We start from the raw sequence: 20,179 nt of genomic DNA, 5'->3' as shown, positions 1-20,179 counted from the left end.
CCTGGGAAGTTGGACCTCAGAATAAATGAGGAACAGACTGAAGGTGGCCTACTAGGTCCCATGATGAATGCACAGGTCTTGCATCTTTGGAATCCTCAATGGGATTATCTAGAAGAAAGGAGGCTGAGGAGGTTCAGCTCACTGGTTGAGCACTTGCCTAGCATGTGTGAGAATTTAGGTCCCATCCCCAGCATCTTTCTCTCTCTCTCTCTCTCTCTCTCTCTCTCTCTCTCTCTCTCTCTCTCTCCCCTCTCCCCTCTCCCCTCTCCCCTCTCCCCTCTCTCCTCTCTCCTCTCTCTCTCTCTCTCTCTCTCTCTCTCTCTCTCTCTCTCTCTCTCTCTCTCCCCTCTCCCCTCTCCCCTCTCCCCTCTCTCCTCTCTCCTCTCTTTCTCTCCACCCGCCCGAATGTTTTGTAGTCCACATGCACACGCACACGGAAGACAGACCCAGAAGTCACTTGCCCTGAGAAGACGACAAACTAAGTCTTCGTTCCCCCTTCCCCAGGGCTACCTGTGCCTTGCTCAGCTCCCCAGGGCGCAGCCTCCCTTTGAACCCAGTGTGTCTGAGTTAGGGTTTCTGTTGCTGCGATGAAACACCATAACCAAAAAGCAAGTTGGGGAGGAAGGGGTTTATTTGGCTCACACTTCCATATCACTGCTCATCACTGAAGGAAGTCAGGACAGGAATGCAAACAGGACAGGAACTTGGAGGTAGGAGCTGATGCAGAGACCATGGAGGGGTGCTGCTTAGTGGCTTGTTCCTTGTTTCTCGACCTACTTTCTTAGAGAACCCAGGACTACCAGCCAAGAATGGCACCACCCACAGTGGGAAGGGCCCTCCCCCATCAATCACTAATTAAGAAAACGCCTTACAGGCAGATATTATGGAGTCATTTTCTCAACTGAAATTCTTTCAGATGACTCTAGCTTGTGTCAAGTTAACAGAAAGCTAGCCAGCGCACAGTAGTTTGATGCCCAAAAGGGCAGGACACTTACAGGTGGGCAGCTTAGCTTCCTCTCCAGCCTGTGGCTGGCCCTCTGTACACATGGGGCACTACCACCCATAATCCAGCACTCCCTTAGCCAATACTGTTCCGTCAGGGCTTTGGGTGTCAAGTCAGATAAAATATCTCAGGGCACCCCACATCCCCAGGTGAACAACAGCAAGACCTAGGTGACTTCCTTCTAGAGCCCTCAGTGGCCAGCCATGTAGAAATGACGTCCTCCTAATGGTGTCCCCCAAAGGTAGACAAAAGTTGTTGGCCTTTTTTCTTTACCCACTTGGAGGCGTAGCTGCTGGGAAAAGAGAGAGAAATCCCAGGAATGGTGAATGGAAACAAGACACTTTTCAAGACAAGCTGGGAAAGAGTTTGTCCCTTTGGGACATTTCTTAGGCCATGGTATGAGGCACCCCAAAAAGCCTAAATAAGGATGACAAGAGTTGTAAGAATCAAGCATTATCTGCCAGGGAATTTCCAGGGTTCGCTTCTGGGCTATTGACAGATGATAGATAGATAGATAGATAGATAGATAGATAGATAGATAGATAGATAGATAGATAGATAGATAGATAGAGATAGATTAGGGAGCGTCCCTCTGCCTAAAGCCACATTTTAAACATCATTCCACATTCATACTCCAAGGCTGCCAAAACACAGGGTCACCAAAGACACAGGCCTTTTTCCTCACTGTTCAAAGGTATCAAGAAAGTTGTGGGGGCTGGAGAGATGGCTCAGGAGATAAAAGCACTGGCTACTCATCCAGAGGACCCAAGTTGAATGCTCAGTACCCACATGGCAGCTCACAAATGTCTGTAACTCCTGTTCTAGGAGATCTGATGCCCTCTTACAGGCATGCATGCAGGAAAAACACCAATGTACATAAAACAAAAATAAATACTTTTGTGGGAACTTGGTTTGGCATTTTTTAAAAATCTAATAAATTTTAAAAGAGAGAGAGAGGGAGAGTTGCATTCTCCTTTGCCCTCTCTTCTTGGTTTGCAGATGACAGCTGATGCCTCTGCATGTGTGGCATCCCTAATATCTTCATGTGTGCACAAATTGCTTCTCATTTGAAGGACCCAAATCAGCTTGGATTAAGGGCTCAACCTCGGGTCCCTTACCCTCATCTTTACTTGTTCGTATCTTTAGCATCTCAGTTGGCTCCAGACAGTCACATTATGAAGAATGGAGTTAGGGCTTCAGCACATAAATATTATCAGATAATGCAGTTTTCAGAGGACAGAGCCAGATGTCCTATTGGTCCTTTCAGATGTCCCTTCCATATTACATACATTGGCACATCATGCAACATGGATGAAATGTTGCCTTTTAGAGAAGGCTTGACTTGCATCCTTCCTGATGGCTCGTGAGAAGGTCTACATAAGTAGCTGAAGAATGACTGACGGGCCATCCCGTGTTCTGGTGAAGAGGCCCTGCCGTTCACTTTGTCACCTCCCCTCTCCACTCTCCTTTGTAGACGGCAGCAGAGACCTCCAGGAGGGAATAAACCCCAACAGCATGGCGACCATCAACCAGGAAGTGCCAAACACAACAGGGACCACCAGAAATCCTACCAGGGGGGCTCAGGGCCCCACCCCTCAGGGAGGCCCACACACCACGGCTACAGCCAGAACAGGCGCTGGCACCACGGTAACATGAAGCATCCACCAGGAGACAAAGGAGAAGCAGGCAGCCACCGCAACGCCAAAGAGACCGTGACCGTTGAGAACCCCAAACTTGAAGATAGCCCAGGGGACACCGGACACAGTGGCCTTGAGCCAACCTGCAGTCCTGACACTCTGGCCCCAACATCCTCTGAGAGGCCAACCCCACAGCCGCCAGGGGGCCCAGAGGCTGAGACCAAGCATAAAGACAGTGTTCTTCCCGAGCGCCCTGGGGAGCGGCCCAGAATCACCCTGCTCCAGTCTTCCAAAGACAGGCTGAGGCGAAGACTGAAAGAAAAGGTACCGGTAATTATCTTTTCCTTGTTCTCTTGCAACCGGGAGGACAGCTGAGAGGTATGCTCTTTGATGGGAGGACCGGGTGGAGCCTCATGGCTTGGGACAGGGGTTCCTCTCTAAAGGGAAGCAAGGATTCTGTGCCTGTGTGGATCCACCGTGCCAGCTCATCGTGGTCATGGGTATCACTGGGGCACCAGAGGTCAAGTCCACAACAGCTGTTTCTGAACCCCTCTAACACATACTGGCTCCTCATCTTCTGTGCCCTCCTCCTTCCCGCAAGAGGTCTTGGAGAGACAGGGAAATTAGATGTGATTACATTAGATGTTCTGGGACAAGAGCTGGGTCAGACAAACTTTCCCTGAAGAGGTAGATGGTCTAGAAGGGACTAGAGAAGGAGAAAGAGGTCACTTAGGATTCCACCCTCATGCGCTGCACTACGTGGTAAGGCTCAAGGAAAGCGTCAGGGCTCTTCCAGTGTCCCACGTCACCCCCAAGGGAATGGTGGAAAGGAACCACTTTCCCAGTGGGCATGGCCACAGAAAGCTGAATGTAGAACCTCCCATCACCTCCAGCCCAGAGTTCCTGAGTTGAGAACAGAGGGCCAACAAGGTATCTCACTGTATCTCCTGGCCCACTCCTCGACTGTGTCCCACACCCCAACAGAGAGGGTCATTGTGTTCTTGGACCACGGGTCTATTCTGTAAGGTGCATACAGTTTGGGATAACCTCATGCCACTTTTTCTGCCTTTCCAGCCAGTGGTCTCACCCCAGTTACTGGGCGCTCTCACAAGCACATAAGCGAGGTGTTGTTTCTGGTTTGTTTTGTTTTTAGTTTTCCTCCTAGAAGCACCAGCCATTTGGATAGCACATTAGAGGATTCCTTAATGCTCAGTATTTGTGTATAGAGGGGTGTTAAGCCAGGTCCAAGTCCACATGGAGCCATTCACCCAAGAACATGACTGTCCATGGCATTTAGAGCAGGACACCTGGCAGCTGTACCCAGACCACTCCCAGCACCGCTACAGAGGCTTTGGATCCCACTCACCCTGGCACTGTCTTCCCCCCATCATTTTCTCTTTGACCCAGTTTTTACTTATCATCTTACTTCATCTTTAATTCCCATTAAATCATTTCTAGATTAAGGGATCTGATGGATAAGGGAGGATGGGGGAATATGTGGGTGAGAATCCTGCGTAGAAGCTGGAACTCACAAGCAGGGTCAACCCAGGACATCACTGCAGCTAAGGAAAAGTTACAAGGAGCAGTGTGGCAGGAGGGTGGGGGTTGCTTTCCCTCCCACCCTTCTCTCCGGGTTCTCCCTTCTTCCGTCAGGCCATCCCAATCCCACTGAGACTCCAGCTAAACTCAGGTGTGTTCTATTTGCCTCCCATACCCCAGGAGGAAGTGACGGTAGAGACAAGCAATCCTCAGCCAAACAAGATGGACAAGTTGATGGAGATCCTGAACAGCATGAGGAACAACAGCAGCGATGTGGACGCCAAGCTCACCTCCTTCATGGAGGAGGCCCAGAACTCCACCAACTCCGAGGAGATGCTGGAGGAGATCGTGCGAACCATCTACCAGAAGGCCGTGTCGGACCGCAGCTTTGCCTTCACAGCCGCCAAACTCTGCGACAAGATGGCACTCTTCATGGTTGAGGGGACCAAGTTCCGGAGCCTGCTCCTCAACATGCTTCAGGTAACCAGACACCAGCAGCTGCTGCTCCACTCCCCTACCCCTCCAACAGGGGTTATTGCTAGAGAGAGGGCTACAAGTTCTGACGGCGGTTGAGCTTGTCCCGAGTTCCTTGCCCGATTAATTATAGAAAATAAGAAGGCATCGAGGGGTGAGAGATGCGCGGCGGGATTTGTGTGTGTTTGTGTGAGCGCTCCATGGTTACGAAGGACCAATATAATTTTATAGGTGCGTTTGTTCAGCCGGCCTTTCTCTCTTTCTATTTTCATGATAAGAGGCGAGTTACTGGCCCTGCGCTTTGACCTCTACGTGTCTGAGCAGTCATGAACTTGCTGCAGATCTGTCTCTCCCTCCTTTTCCTCGCTCCCACCTCCTTCCTAACCCCCTTCTTTTTTTTTCATTGAACACTTATTTTATTGTACACCCAAAGATGTCTGTTAATTTGGAAAGAGAAAATCAATAGTTACTTTATCTGTACAGTTTGGCAGACAAAAATTGCAGCGGCAACAGGACACATGTAACAAGCGGGCCTTGGTTACAGGAAGGTTTGGAATGACTCCTTTGGGGCCAATCCCATGGGTTTCAAGGCTGAATAAGGCCCCTTTTTTCTCACCCTCTGGGATCTGCAACGCTAGTATGAGAGGGTTTTCTTCTCTGGCTGGACTGAACCCACGTCATGGGGTCCCACAGAAGCAGCGGGGAGGCCCACAGGAAGGTGCAGCACAGGTAGGTGGGCTGGTCAGCAGTGAGGTTGACAGGGACTCAGGGGACTCTGTGCATCAGCAGCTGCCTGAAGTGGCCACACATTCTGCTCAACCGCCTGTTTTGCCACCTCCACCTCGCCCTCCCCAGCGCTGCTGCCGCCATCTTGTGTCCCCTCCTACCCCTCCTCTTCCCCCCCCCCCCCCCGCTTCCTCCTTCTCCTTCTTCCTAGGGCTAATCCCAAAAAGCTTGGTATAGCAGGGATAGCAAATATGTAGGTCAGGGTAAGGACATCTGTCTGCTGATACGTTGAAACCCAAAGTAGAAGAAGAGCATGGCAATCAGAGATTTTCTTGATGCCTGGTCCCTTCCCACTCAATGTCCCTTTCCCCCCCAGAGAGCTTCTCCCGGTCCTCTTGTTGTGTCCACCAGAGACCAGTGTCACAGGCAAGTGTGTAATAAGTGTGAGCATGTGACCTCAGACTGAGTCCGTCCCATCCTTACCTGTTATGTACAGTAAGAGTTAACTAGTGACCCCAGATCTGGCAACATCAAAGAGAAATGGCAGCAACATCAAAGATGGCACGGCAGCCATACCAGCCAGAATACCATGCTTGGAGAATCTAGATGAGAAAAAAAAAATGTCTTCCCTATTATTTTATACAATAGAGCACTTAACATACAAAGTATGTCATAGGCCCGCCTGGTAAAGCAGTCCCCTGGTAGGGAGGGAGGAAAGAGGGGTGACAGAACTAAAGAGACCACCCACAGGAGCAGGGTGACCATACGCCAGGGTGTCCAAGCAGTGCCACATCCGAGAGTCAAGCAGGCTCCCCTCATAATTGCACTTAGACAACAGAGGTACACAAGGCGCATGGCCGCCTAGTTCATGGCTTGCCTTGTTGTCCCTGAAAGCAGAGGAGCGACGACTGCTGGCCCACCTACCTGTGGCGCACCGGGCCATGCCTGTCTTCTGCGTGTGTCTCGCTGTCTGCAACCCGAGCCTCCCTGGCCAGCCGCAAGCTCCTCTCCAGCTTCAAGCTGTGATCGGGTTGCCATTCCTGGATCGCCCATGCTCCCCTGGTGATGAATTCCCGCATTACCTGAGGGATTTGCACATCGGCATGTTCCTCGCAGGCCGGAATGTCCTGGGAGAGTGGAGAGAGTGACAAACAGGCAGAAGAAGCCTGTCTGCCCTGCATCGCCAGGCACAGGGGAGTCGGGGACAGGGCTGGCCTTGGGCTTGATTGGGAGATTTTGTTGTTGTTGTTGTTGTTGTTGTTTTCAGAGAAGGGTCAGAACAGAAGACAAGTTCTAGACCGTGCTGCTGTAAGACAGGCATGCGGCCCCACAGCAGACAGGCACACAGGTTTTGTGGCACCCAGGAAAGATACCTGGCTGCAGGGGCTACCCCAAGATAGGTTATTTCTTCTAGAGCCTATGGCAAGAGCAATTTAAGTCAGTGAAATCCTATTGTGTGCCCTACGTAGCCAGCCCTCATGGAATAAGTGCGCTGGGACACAGCCGGGTGGCTAAACCCTGAACTGAATGCTGGAAAACCAGAGGCCCGAACTGATCCAGGCATCAGCAGTCAGGGCCGACGTGGGCACGAATAACCCACATAAGCTGTTGCCTTTTCTTACTGCACCAAGACCTGGCCCCGAATGAAGCAGTCTTGGGTTCCCCTGTCCTCACAAACTGCCCCTCACATTGTCACTCAGCGATAGCAAACTTTTTGACTATCCCCAGAGGCCAGCTTGTCCCAGGAGAACTCACATTCTGCCCCCTGCTCCCCACCACAACCCCACAGCCAGGCCGAGCCTCCGGCTGCACCCTAGTGGACAAACTCCCCCATCTTGTCTAGAATTTCCTTTGGAATTCTCTTCTCTTCTACCTAATCCTCAGCCTTCTGCCAGGACCACCTCAGACACCACTCCCCTGGGCCATCTGCCAGAGTCTCCCACTCTGCGTTCCTGCAACCACATTCTACCCGTCCCTGCCCCAACACCTGTCTCCCTGTTCTGTCACACGACTAGATGTCCAAGGACACAAAGCAGCAACCTTGGAGCTAAGGCTTTGAATGCTTAAATGTATACAGGAAGACAGGAACTTCATCTCGTGACCACAGGAGCCCATAGCAACAAACAAGAGGAGGCTTTCATTACCCTGCTTCCCCAGGCTCTGACCCGGGGGGGGGGGGGCACTGCCTCTGCTAGGTGCACCCCTGTGTCTGGCTGGCTGCTCAGTGCTGGGGCTGGCAGGTCATGGTCATAGAGGAATGGCTGTTGCAAGAGGAAGGCACCAGAAACTTCCTTCTCTCTTCTCCCAGTCAAGAACAGAACCCCAGGAAGCAAACAAGACTCCCATTGTAAGCTCCAAGTGCACCCTCCTAGTGACCCATAGTAATGGCGGTAGGCCATGTGCCCAGCTACAGCATTTGAGTTCTTCTGTAGGCCACCCCCTTCACCAGCTTCCTGTGAGCCAATGTGGGACCCCTCAGAAAGGTGGAACCAAAGATTTGGCCTTGACACTTGGGCTTCTGATGATTGGCCAAAGCCCTATGGGCTATGAGGAAAATCTTAACTGTACCAGGTGAGGTGCTGTTGTACCCGTAGATCCCTGATTACACGGCCAAGAGGAAGCCTGCTTATCGGCTTGGGCCTCTGTTCCTTCCTGCATCCAAGGAGGTGGCAGTTAAAGGGGGCCTTTCTGAGAAGCATAATTCACGACCACTTGCCACCCAAGCTAGGAAACCTAAAAGGAGAAGCGGTAGACCTGGGGACTCGATCCACTTACCTTCTTCACACCTCTGAGAGAGAGTGTCTTCACTGCCCGCAGGGCTCTTCCTTCCCTTCTTTCTCCCTGGAGCTCCTGATATCCATCCACTCAGTCCCACTTGACTCTGGATCCCCAGCCAGACGCTGTGTCTGGCAAGCTCCGAGCCGGCCCTCTTACTGTCCGACATGGCTGCCGTACAGGCTCTGTGGCCCAGCTTGGTGACATGGACTGCAAAGGGGCCAGGTGTGAGGTGCCCTGCACACACCCCTGCTCGCAGCTGTTTCTGGATATGGCCCTCCCTGGCTGAGGGCTCTTCCAGGCTGGGCTTTGGCACCAGGAGTCGGCTTTGGCATGGCAGGGAGAGGGGCAGCCTTTAATGTGGTGAACGCTCTTACAGCAGACGCCCAAGATTCCTGCCAGGTTGGGCTCCCGTGCCCACCAAGTAGAAAATGGGATGTGGGAAGATAGTCATAGGTCCTTCACAGATAGGCTCCCTCCATCACCCTGTCAAGAAACCGGAAACAGGAGTCCCATAGACCTCTTATAGAGCCCATCACCAATCCCACAGATCACAATTAGTCCGTTCTCATATCTAAGCCCGCTCCAGTTTTTTCCTTAGATGTGGGCACTTTCTTAGCAGTGTGCTCATGAGTAAAAGTCTATTTATTAAGTGGAAATTTCTTAAATATCTATTATGTGCCAAGCCTAGAGTCTTCACCTGTGTTCCTGCTGAGCTTGTGGTAATGTTGCCAGGTTGGTCCAGGGATGCACATTTGCAAAGCAATGGGTAGTTTGCAAGAATAGGGTCACTTTCATGGCTGGGCAAACAAGGCACAGACCCTTACCAACATGGCTGTCCAGCATAGTGGGAGGGGGGTGTCCAGCCTGAGAATTTGACACTTCAACCCCAGGGGTTCTACAGAAGGAGGCTCTCAGTCACCATGTATTGGCTCACATAGAAAGCTGCGACTTCGCCCTGGGTTCTTCTCAGACCAGCTGAATGAAGTTCTTCAGGCACAGACCTGGGCATCATCAAGCCATGTGACATAAGCGTCACTGCCAGGAAGAAGACCTGAGAGACACTAGGGCTGTCCATTATTGTCACTTACCAACCAGCCTCCCACAGAGTGCTGGCGAAAACTAATTTCTCAGGTGCCGGGCTCTTTGCTGAGCAATTTGGAGGACTCAGACTAGGTGGTGGGAAAGCTTAGCTGTTGACAGAATGCCTTCACCTCCAACCTCATTTCCCTTCTGTGAGGGAGCAGGGCTCCTCCATCCCAGAGACCCTTTCTCACACTGTTTCTTGCCATCCTGAGACCCCCTCACCCTGGAAAGCCAGAGAGACTCTCTCCTCTTCTCCCTCTGGGTCCCTCTGTTCCCAGCTTGAAGCTTCCTGTTTTTTTCTTTTTCTTGGCCTCGGCCGTTTGTGTTTTAGGAGAAGGGCCTCCCTCTCACCCCCAGTGCTGACTAGGCCACCCAATAAAGCTGGCAGCAGCCACCTCTGTGGCTCTGCCCTGCCCATGAGGCTCCCAGATCCTTCCTGTGCCGAGCTAGCCAGCTTCTACACATTGATTGTTTCCACTTCTTGGAGGCTGCAGGCTGCCCTGGGCCAAAGCAACCAGAAAGCTCCCATGGTGCCTGCTCATCGGGGAGTTGCGGTGCAGTCCCAGGGAGGATGAGGGCTCGGGTTTCATGGGGAAAGAAGAATGAGTGTGCCTCTTTTTATGGGACCTTAGGAATGACAGGAATCAAAGGCCTGAGCCCCCTCCACCCAGTGCTGCCTGGTCACCGCCCTCTGCCTTCCCCTTGAGCTCAGAGAGGGCTCTTTTGCCTAGATCTGGCTGGGCAGTGCAAGTTCAAGCCCTTGTCTGTTGAAATGCGTGTGCCCTGTTTAGCCAAGAGGTGTCTGCATCTGAGCTATGCAGAGAGAAGTATTATTAGAGCAGGCATCAGTGGGCCTGTAACTGAACCCAGCTCTCCCTAGCAACCGTTGCCAACAACACATCTAACAGAAGGATGTGATACCTTCTTTTGAAAAGGGGGGAAAAGAAACCCTCTTCATCGGGACCAAGTCATAAACACAGCGGGGTTGTTGTGCAAAGACAACGCAAGATCAGAGTTTGGCACTTGGCCAGATTTCAAAATAAATTGCTCTCCACCGGTACCTTCTAGAATATAGCCTTTTAAAAAGCTGATCTCAAGCTAGAGAATGGACTCTCAGAGTTTCTGGACGGGTCATTGTCCAGCATTGTGTTTGGCCTGTGACACAGACAGGCTCAGGTGGATGGTGCTTCCGTGGGGTGTCTGGGAATGTCTTCAGTTCTGTAAAGATTGGGGGCTGGGGTCCTCTGATCTGGCTGCTCTTATCAAGAAGTCAAACTACTGCTTTAGGCCCCAAAGATATTTGTTTGCCATCACATCCCTTAGAAGTACGTGTGGCATTAATAGAAATGTAAGATGTAAGAATTAGCCAGTAAGAAGCTAGAGCTAATGGGCCAGGCAGTGTTTAAATGAAGAAAAAAAAGTACATGTGGACCCTACTCCTAGCCTGCTTCTCTGAGTCTACCACCCCTGTCCTGAGCCCGAGTCACCGGCTTGGGTGGAGGAACCAGGCTGTTCCTTCAACCAATCGTTGAGAAAGCTCTCCTGCCCTCTGGCTCTCTTGGTTTCTGGAAATGTAAAACATTCCTTGTATCCTAAGTCCAATGTCTGCAAGCCTTATATTCTACAGAAGAAAGGGCAGGGCTGCCTGTGATTCTGGAGGAGCAGTTCTGAGCTGAGGACTTCTCAAAGGTAAGAGCCCTGGCTGAGTTATCCTTCTTCAGCGCCTGGCTTCCTGACTGGTCCTTGGCAGATGCTCAGTAAATATCTCACTGCCCAGAAAGTGATGGAGCATTAGGTTTGGGGCCCCAGAACTCCTTGGGGCAGAAACCCATTCCTGTGTGATTACTAGGTGGGTTCCCCCTACACACACACACACACACACACACACACACACACAAATGCATTCACGTACACACATAGGAAATGGTTTAGCAATGTCTCAGCTCTGAAGTAGCTGTTTGGGCTCCAATTCCCATCCCATATCCCAAGCAGGGCAAGGGTTGTTAGCTCAGGGAAATCCATTCCATGAAGCCATCTATGGGGACTGCAAAGTCCTAGGGAAGGGCAGGATTGCCCCTGTCCCGTCAGACTTGGGTGAGGCAAGGCTGCCCAAAAGAATGCTCTTTTCCAACTCAGTCCATGTCACCACCTTACACTCTGTCTCTCTGCCTTCCTCCCTGCTTGCTGCCACACCCACAGCTGAGTCCATGTGCACTCTAAGCATGTAAACTAATTTTAATGTTGGCTCGGCTGGGCATGCCCAGGAGAGGATTGCATTGTTCTGAGCATTCCAAAGCTGGAGCAGGAGCCTTGGACCATCACCACACACGCTCCCCTCCGAGGCTGTTGGAGCCGGCAGGGACAGGACGGGGCTAGCAGACGGTGCCAACCCTTCCCCACAGGGAGACCACAGAGGGTGATTCCCTAGGCCCACAGAGGGTCTCGTTTTCTCAAAGGCCTGGCCTCTGAGAACCCTCAGGAGTAGTCTGCCCACTCTGGAATGCCAAGCTCAGGGAGGGGCATGCAGAGCTGGTACACTCATTGGCAGCCCACAGCAAGCTTGCCTCATGTGTCCCAAGAGACGGGTGGTCACAGAAGCTTGGACCTCTGCAGAGTCTGTGGCAGCCTAGGGCTGCCTGTCTCCACACTCGGCCCTTAGCCATGCTGGAGCCAGAGCAGGTCAGAGCCAAGTACCTTGCTGCAGGTGCCTTGCTCCAGTGGGGAGTGAGATTTTATCTGCTTTTTCCCAATCGTGTCTGTCTCCTCCCAACTTTATTGAGAGCCTACCGCATGCTAAGGTAGGCCTGGTATATGAGCCATTTCATTATAGATTGTCTACTCCTCTTGCCCCTGTTAAAAACAGCCATGGGTACCAGCCAGGTCTCGAGTATTCATTCAAGGAGCGAGGTCAGTATTTAGGCCAGATCTGTCTGACTATTGAGTGGAGGGGGTAGAATGAGGACAAGGTGGCTTCTTGGGGCACTGAGAGGCTCTGGAACTCTGGTGCTCAGAAGGACAGAGCAGCTGATGATTTAACACTAGGCTTGGTGGCAAGTACTTACAGTCTCAGCCGGAAGCAGGAGGGGGGTGTGTTTGCGAGAGCAGCCTGAGCTGTGTAATAAGGTCTAAGCTGGCCTGGACAGCAAGGCAGCACCCTGTCTCAAACCAAGCAGAACTAGGCCACTGGAACAAACAGCCACCCTCTGAGTCCCAGGTCTCTGTGCAGCACTTCTGCTCTGGAGGCAGAGCTGAGCCTCTGGGAGCCCAGTACTGTGGTGGGGATACCTACTGCCTGGTCTTCAGACCCATCTTGATACCTAGTTTCTGGCCTGGAAAAGCCACCCTGGGTTTTGGTAGGGACTGAATGAGTGTATAGCCACCACCCTCAGCCCGGATCTAGGCCCACAGTGACAGATACCCCATGGACACCCAGTTCTGGAGAGCAGGAGACCTGACTATGACCAGGCATAGATCACCCTTTGCCTTGGGCCTGAGACAAATCTCTCCCTCCCAGCAGATTCAGTTTGGGATAAGATTGTGATGGGTGCTTGTAAAATCATGATCTTAAGGATTGGCCTGGGGACTTGATAGTTTTCTCTTCTCTCTTTCCTGGTCTCCCAACCAGACACACACACACACACACACACACACACACACACACACCCTACCCCACCCCTCACTCCACCCCACCCCACACCAGAACATCACCTGTGTCAAACCATTTCTTTTTTTGTTTTGTTTGTGATTGATCCAGGGTTTCACTACATAGCCTATCTGCCCTTGGTCTCTCAATCAATCCTCCGCCTCCTTCAGTGAAGTCGGTCTGCTTAAGCTCTTACTGTCTTGAGGCTTTGTGTCTTGGGGACAAAGAATTATCCATGTCCTACCACCAGCGACATTGTAGTGTGTTGTGACCATTCTGCTGTTACCGTAGGGCAGAGCAGCCTCAGGTGGACCAGGTAGATGGTGCTCAGGTGCCTGCCACTGAAGAGGGACACATGGTGTTCTGCTTTCCTAGTCCCTGGGCCCAGAAAGCCGTCCCTGGTCAGGGACTGTCTCACTAATACCCATGCTCCTGGCAAGCCGTATTCGCTTCTCTCTTCCCTGCACACCCTCACCTCCCACCCCGGCTCTGTTTTCCCGGCTAAATCCCCTGAGAGAACTTGGCCAGAAGCGTCCCTGTCTGAGGCTGCCAGGCAGGTCCTGCAGATAAGTGGGTTATTGGAGAAGGTGGCTCAGGTGTCCCAGGCCCCAGAGGGTCACCCCTGGCTGGCTGGCACTTCACCCCCAGCACCTCCTCCTGCTGTTGTTCCTTCACCCAGCCAGGCAGGCAGGAGACAGCAGATCCCTTCCCACCACCTGCCTGAGGCAGCCACTGGGAATCTGAGCTATGCTAAGCGACTCCAGATCAGCGCATCTCAACCCTGCCTGGGCACCGCCGCCCCAGACAGGGCGCCGCTACCTGCTGTGCCACCACTGGAAAAGCTGGCACTAACTGGCCAGTGGAAAAAAATCTCCCTGCAGTTATGTAACTGCTCCTCAGGCTGCCCCTGGCTACCCACCAAAGGCTCCTTGGCCACCCTCAGACACCACAGAGGGAGAGCCGCACCCTGAAGGGAAGGGTGCCTCTTCATAAAAGGAAGTCAGTAGTTTGTTCTATTATGAGACCCTCTTCTGGGTCCCTCCTCTGGGTCCCACCTGAGCTAGGCCCATGGGGACTGAAAGAACTTGAAGAATTAAGGATGCAGCTGAGCCCTGAGTGAGAACTCTGGTCAAGGGACCAAGCAAATCAAAGCCAACAGGCTGGCATGACTTTAAAGAGGAGAGGAAAGAAAAAACATCTCTATATACTTATTTTTCAGTGTTTTTTTAAATGATGGTCACAGGCAACTAAAATCAACCACTCGAACCATTTCTAAGGTACCAACTCAGCAGCACCAAGGCACCCACAATGCCAAGCAACCCCAAAACCTAAGTCCTATTCTCACCAAACAGGAGCTCCCCAGCACACTGACCGCTGCCTCTCTCCTGCCTCCAGGGACTCCCCACTCACACCACACACACATGGACTCATACATACCGTATTTCTCCTCTTTTCTGAATCTCCCTTACTTCACATAACATAATGGTTTTAAAACTTCACGCATGAGAGCTTGTGTCTGATTTTTCTCTTTTTTGTGGCTAAATAGTATTCCGTTGTATGTATATACTGTATTTTGTTCCTCTACCAAATGGGCACTTGGGGTGTTTTCTTTCAACTTCTGTGATCAGTGTTGCTATGAGCACGGATGTATAAGCACCAGAACCCCTGATTTGATTCTTGCGGGTGTCTATCTAATGGTAGAGTTATTGGATCATATAGAAATTTTATGTCTAACTTTTTGAGGAACTGCCAAATGGTTTTCTGGGCATTTTTAATGGAGGAAATGTAATGAATTGAGATGCAAAGAAATTACAGGAATAAGGGAAAGTGAAGGTACTTGTTACCTGGCGTCAAGTTGGGAACTGGATGGAGTCTGTAAGATGGTCCAGTTGGAGACTGGAGAGGCAAAGGGTTTGAACTAGTGTACCTAGGGAACTGATGTGGGCTCTTGGGCTGTAGAGCTGCAGAATTCGTTTTAAAACCCCACAGACCAGTATAGACCTAAAGGTTCAATATAGATTATCTAGTTCAGCTCACTAATATAGATAAGAAACCAGGAGCCCTGGCAGTTAATGGAGATGTAATGGATAGTTTTAAGATATTATGCTTCTAGGCAACCTACGTTAGAGATCTTACTGTGTTGTTTGTTTGATAAAAATAATTTGTATTACATTTAGAGAGAAAGTATTGCGTGTGTGCACGCATACAAGTGTGTGTTATATCTGTGTATGTGAGTGTGTAGTATCTGTGCATACATGTGTATGTATGTTGTATCTGTAAATGTCTTTATGTATGTTGAATCTGCGTATGCATGCATATACATGTTGCATCTGTGATTGTGTGTGTATGTGTGTTGTATCTATGCATGCCATAGTGTGATTGTGGAGGTCAGAGGATAGCTTTAAGCAATTAGTTCTCTCCTCCTTTGTGGGTCCTGGGGATTGACCTTAGGTTATCAGCTTTGGCATTTGGAGATGACCCCACTCCAGCACAAGTTCCCAGACACTCATAGAATAAGCGTGTCGAGTACTCCCAGGTTCATTGGCACTGTGCACCCAGAATTCATACCTGCCGTGTGTCCTGCTAGACATCGGTCACCATGTCACTCTAGGAGTTTAACAAACAATCTAGCCAGCCATGGTGGTACACGTCCTACCAGAATTTAGGAGGCCGAGGCAGGGGACAGGGGTTGTTGAATCTAAGGCTAGCCTGGGCTGCATAGTCGGGCCCCTGCCTCAAAGCAAAATGAAACCAATCTGACTGGAGGAATAAAGTGGGATTAGAAGCAGAGTCCTCTGACCTCAGCCTGCTGAGCCATAGACACTTTGCTCTAACGACCTACTTACTACCCATATAAACGGCTGGAGCAGCCAGGCGCCAGCCACTGTCCCCTGACCCCAGTGTGGTCCCATCAGAACCTGCAGTCCGCTAACCATCCAGTTCCTCTTCAGTCAGCTGGGATCTGATTGCCTATCTCTCAGCCCATCTCCCTGTCCCAACCACTGTGGGGACAGCCCTGTCATTATGTGTGTGCTCTCTGAACCCTCGCCCCTGCAGATGAGAATTCTGAAAATTCCCTATTGCATCTTCCTGTCTTCCTGGAGGAGGAGACCCAGCCTTTCGCGGCCCTAAGTAAGGAAAACTTGATGCTCACACACAAGCCCAGGCCCACATACACACTGAGATTTGGGGTGAATTCAGCCACAGAGACAGCTCTGGTCAGGGGGAGGGATGCTAAGCATAGAGGCCCAGCTGGAGTCCTGAGCTCTGCACTGGCTTGAAGGGAGGGGCTGATTGTTCTCTCCCAGTTGCTCAGAGCAGTCAGTGTAAAAGTCAGAGGTAGGATCAGGCCTGTAAGCTGTGGGAGGAGAGGCTCCCTGGAGGAGGAGGCCCCAAAGAGAGGTACGAACGAGGGTCAAAGTTCAGACTGGCATGTGGAGGAGCCTGCGGGAGTAGGGCCAGTGGGGGGAGGTGTGTCCAGCCCGGAGGGACGCTGCCCAGCCAGGCCATGACCCTGGGCAGAGTAACCACACTGGCCCGTTCATCCTGCTGGCGCCAGCTTCCCACGAGTTCAGGCCAAGGCTGCATTTTAATCCAAAACTCAGACTTCTACCTCAAGAGTTGTAAGCTTCCTGCCAGCCTCGGGCCTCAGGCAGTATGGGGAGGGGTGAGGGGGTAGTCAGGGCAGGCTGCTCATCTAAAACCCAGGCCAGACTCAGGGGAAGGGTCCAAACCCCAGGCCTTCGCCCAGCAGGTGGCATCGGAGTCTGGCATGGAGAAGCCCCTCCCCAGCCCCAGCACGCATAGCTTCTGTGCTCCCTAGAGGGATCCTGGGGAGACTGGCAGTCTAGAGCCAGCCCCTTGCCTAGCTGCCCTGACAGCCTAAGTGTGCCTATGAGGAAAATGGAAGCCTGGATGAGGTCTGGTCACGGGTGTCGGCCCCCTGACTACTGCTCACCCCCCAGTGCCTGGAATGTGTGAAGGTCAATTGGAGGTCAAAGGTGGGATAGCCTCAGACACACACTGGGGACAGGAAGGGGAGACTGACTGACTACCAGGAGCCAGGGTTAAAGGATCCTCCCTGGAGGAGGCATCCCGAACGGCAGAAGGTGAGGTTCTGAGTATGCTCGCCTTTCTGAAGTAGCATAGCCTCAGCCCGTTCTTGTACCCTTGTGGAGGCTTCTTCACCCATAAAGTAAGGGGGTTAGAAGTCCTTTCAATGGCCCCTTCGAGCTTATTCCAAAGCCTACACACTGCTGAGCGGGTGGAGACTAGACGTTGTCCCTACAACCCCCACCTGGGCAGGTCTGCAGCCCTGGCTGGCTCCATACTGTCCATCCCTTTCCCCACACACCCACCCTGTCTGGCCTGCTTTGCCCACACTTCCTTTGGCAGCAGCCCCGGGTAAACAGAACAGCCTGCAGGGGGCACCAGCACACCAGGCGGGCCTCACCTGCCTGCAGTCCGCCCCTGCACTTGGGCACCCAGAGAGGCTGTCCCACAAGGGTTTAAACCGTGTGAAGGTGACTCTGGCATCCAGTCTGTCAAGAAACTTGAGACTGGGGAGTGGGCTGGAACCTCCATAAAGGGCCTCCTGGGAGTCTCCAGGGCTGGCTAGCATCCCATTTATACATATGGTTCCTGGAAGCCACAGGCAGGTCACAGAGGTGGCAGGTAGCTAGAGAGTGAAGAAGGGTCCTGGCTCCCCAGGGACAGTATTTGTCCCGAGATAACTCTGTGCCTAAGGGGCCCATCTGCCCTAGGGGTCCAAAGCACTAATGAGCTCAACCCCTGGAGGCTGCGTATTTCTAGCGAGGACAGCTTGGTTTGTCTAGCACTCCATGTTCTCCTCAGACAGCGGGAGGAGGTGTGAGGACAGGCCTGGCTGTCAGGAGTCCTCCCCCACCGTGACAGAAGTGGACAGGAATCTCAGAGATGAAGAACAGGCTGGGACCTTGGGATAAGACAGGCTGCAGCCTCCTAGGCCTCCCCACCTTGAGGAGGGACAGTCAAGCAAAGGGAGTCCCTGGGGGGCTTCTTCTAGAGCAGAAGCTCCCTGCCCTAGGCTCCGCTCTTATCAGGCCACCTTAGGTAGCCCTGGCCAGCACTGCCTTCCCGCACACATTCCTGAACTGTGGAACGGAGGGGACTTAGGTCCCTAGGGATGGGCAGCTGGCAGACTCCTGCATTTTAATGCCAACAGTTTGTGCCAGGGCCTCTGTTTGATGACTGGTGTGGAACCTTCTAGAGAGATACTCCCTAGAGTTCTTCAGCAGCCCACTTTGTTAGTCCTAAAGTAGACGGCAAGAAGACTTGGAACCCCAGATTTCTTGAACTGCCTGCGAGCGTCACGGCAGCCAGTCGGTATGGCAGCTCACAGCCTGCCTTTTAACTCAAGAAGCCAGGCAGTAAAATGAATGGTTGCTTTGCTGACCCCGTAACTGTTCAGATCCAAGCATCTGCTGTTCATAGAATCTACCGGCCACTGGTGTAGAGCCGGAGCTCATACTGCCCCTTCTTACCTATATGGTTCAGGGAACACTGCTCTCCCTCTCTGAGTGGTTTGAACCATGGGTGTGTCAGCATGGTGATATAGAGCCGAAACCTAAGCGTCTGCATTACAGAGGGGAAAGGAAACCCCAGGAAACATGGGAAATAAGCATAGTAGAAACACTAGGAACTACACCCTGCCTTCTTAGAATGCACTGTCAACTGAGTACCCACGGCCAGAAACACGCTTAGGGGTCAGGGAGGCCAGGTATAGGCAGAAGGCAGGTGTTTCGTTGAGAGCGATGTTCAGAACCTCCTCCCCCAAACTAAACAGTGCCCGTGTGCTCTCCCGCTGCCATCCTGAGACCTAAGACTGTGGGGACTGTGTGAGGTTGAAGCCTGTGCCCTCGCTCCCTGTCTTCCTGGAAAGCAGAAAGGATCCCTCTGTAGCTATGAACAGGCAGCAAGCTGACCTGCCTGGGCTTCCCCGTCCTCTTCTTTCTATGGTCCATGGTCCATATGATTTATGAAGGCGGGAGAAGGAAACGGTTTGGTATGTTTGGGGCCTGGAGGCTGCAGTTCTGGGTGGCAGGGGGTTTGTAGGTAGCATGGATGTCCACTTGTCTTTGAGCAGCCTGCTGCATGGTCCAGGAAGGCCAGGTCTCCTGCAGAAGCCCTGAGAAAGCCGGTCATTTGTCAGATGGTGGTGTACCCTTTGTTGCCTATACACACACCTTTAACTGTATCTTCCTCTTTACTCCCAAACCCGTGAGGCTAAGCCTATGCTATAAGAAGAGCTACAGGCAGACAGACAGACAGACAGACAGACGACAGTGAATACTGTGTACTCTTAATGATTGGGGGCCATGGGATATTCACACAAGCGGCCTGAGTTGCCCAGACAAAGAGCTGCCTTGTCCAAAGTGTTCTCAGCCGCTGTGGCTATGCCTTTTATTTTTAAACAGCCCCCATTGCTATGTGATTTGTCATGACCCCGTCCATTTCAGTGGCTGTGGCTGCATTTCAGAACGGGGTTAAGTGGCTCAGGACTCAAAACTGGAAAGATCAGAAGGGGCTCCGTGGAGGGCGAGGGACATTCAATACTACACGTTCCACACACACACACCTCTGTAGCCTCAGCTTGTTAGCGTGTATCTTCTCCCTGCAAACTTGGCAGGCCAGCGCAGACACCTTGGCTCCTCTGCCTGATAAAGGGGAAGTTTTCGTGCCGGGTACTTGAACATACACAGATACGGTGGCGTGGGGCTTGCTGCCGGCTCCCCATGCTTCCTCCCCCAGCCTGAGCAGCCTGACGGTGGGGGCTAGTTGACAGAAAAGTCCCAGAGGGACAAACTGGCCAGAGGCCAGCTCAGTTTAACAAGCATCTATTGAGCACCCTATGTGTGGCGAGGGACAGAGTAGTCAGGAAGGGCCCAAGGAAGGAGGGAAATGCATCCATCCCTTCCACCCTCCCAGTCCCTCTCTCATCCCACTCCTTCTCTGGCTGGCACAGTTTCCCCCCACTTAGATCTCAGAAAGCCACGCACCCAAAAAAATGTGCCGGGGTGGGCGGTCACTAAAGGCCATCGCAGGGCTCCTCTTCTCTTTCTGTCTCTCCAATGACCCCAAAGGGCTCACTTGCAAAAGTTTGTTCTCTGGACTTTGTGTTTTCCCCATCTGCTCTACCCTCCTAGCTCCTGCTGGCTCAGGCCCCAGCGCCAGCCCCTGTCTGTCCCTGCAAACACAAGTCAGCTGTGTGTGCAGACAAAGCTTGCAACTCCGCGCGGCGGGGGGGGGGGGGGGGGG

General features: G+C 52.2%; 1 protein-coding gene across 4 annotated transcripts in view; it reads left to right on the top strand.

Annotated features, from left to right (window-relative positions):
• Ctif (cap binding complex dependent translation initiation factor) overlaps window positions 1–20,179 on the top strand; it is a 241,271-nt gene that overhangs the window by 154,117 nt on the left and 66,975 nt on the right. For 3 of the 4 annotated variants that reach the window (XM_050151596.1, XM_050151593.1, XM_050151594.1), the window contains 2 exons: window positions 2,478–2,970; window positions 4,360–4,659. In XM_050151596.1, coding sequence (XP_050007553.1) covers window positions 2,478–2,970; window positions 4,360–4,659 — 793 coding nt within the window. The remainder of the gene's footprint in view (window positions 1–2,477; window positions 2,971–4,359; window positions 4,660–20,179) is intronic. The other variant, XM_050151595.1, reaches the window with a different exon arrangement.

This window comes from Alexandromys fortis, unplaced genomic scaffold, assembly GCF_014885135.2.
Source record: "Alexandromys fortis isolate MF-2015 unplaced genomic scaffold, M_Fortis_MF-2015_v1.1 scaffold_71, whole genome shotgun sequence".
Lineage (NCBI taxonomy): Eukaryota > Metazoa > Chordata > Mammalia > Rodentia > Cricetidae > Alexandromys > Alexandromys fortis.
The sequence above is the reverse complement of the archived record's forward strand: the minus strand, read 5'-3'. Positions and strand labels throughout refer to the sequence as shown.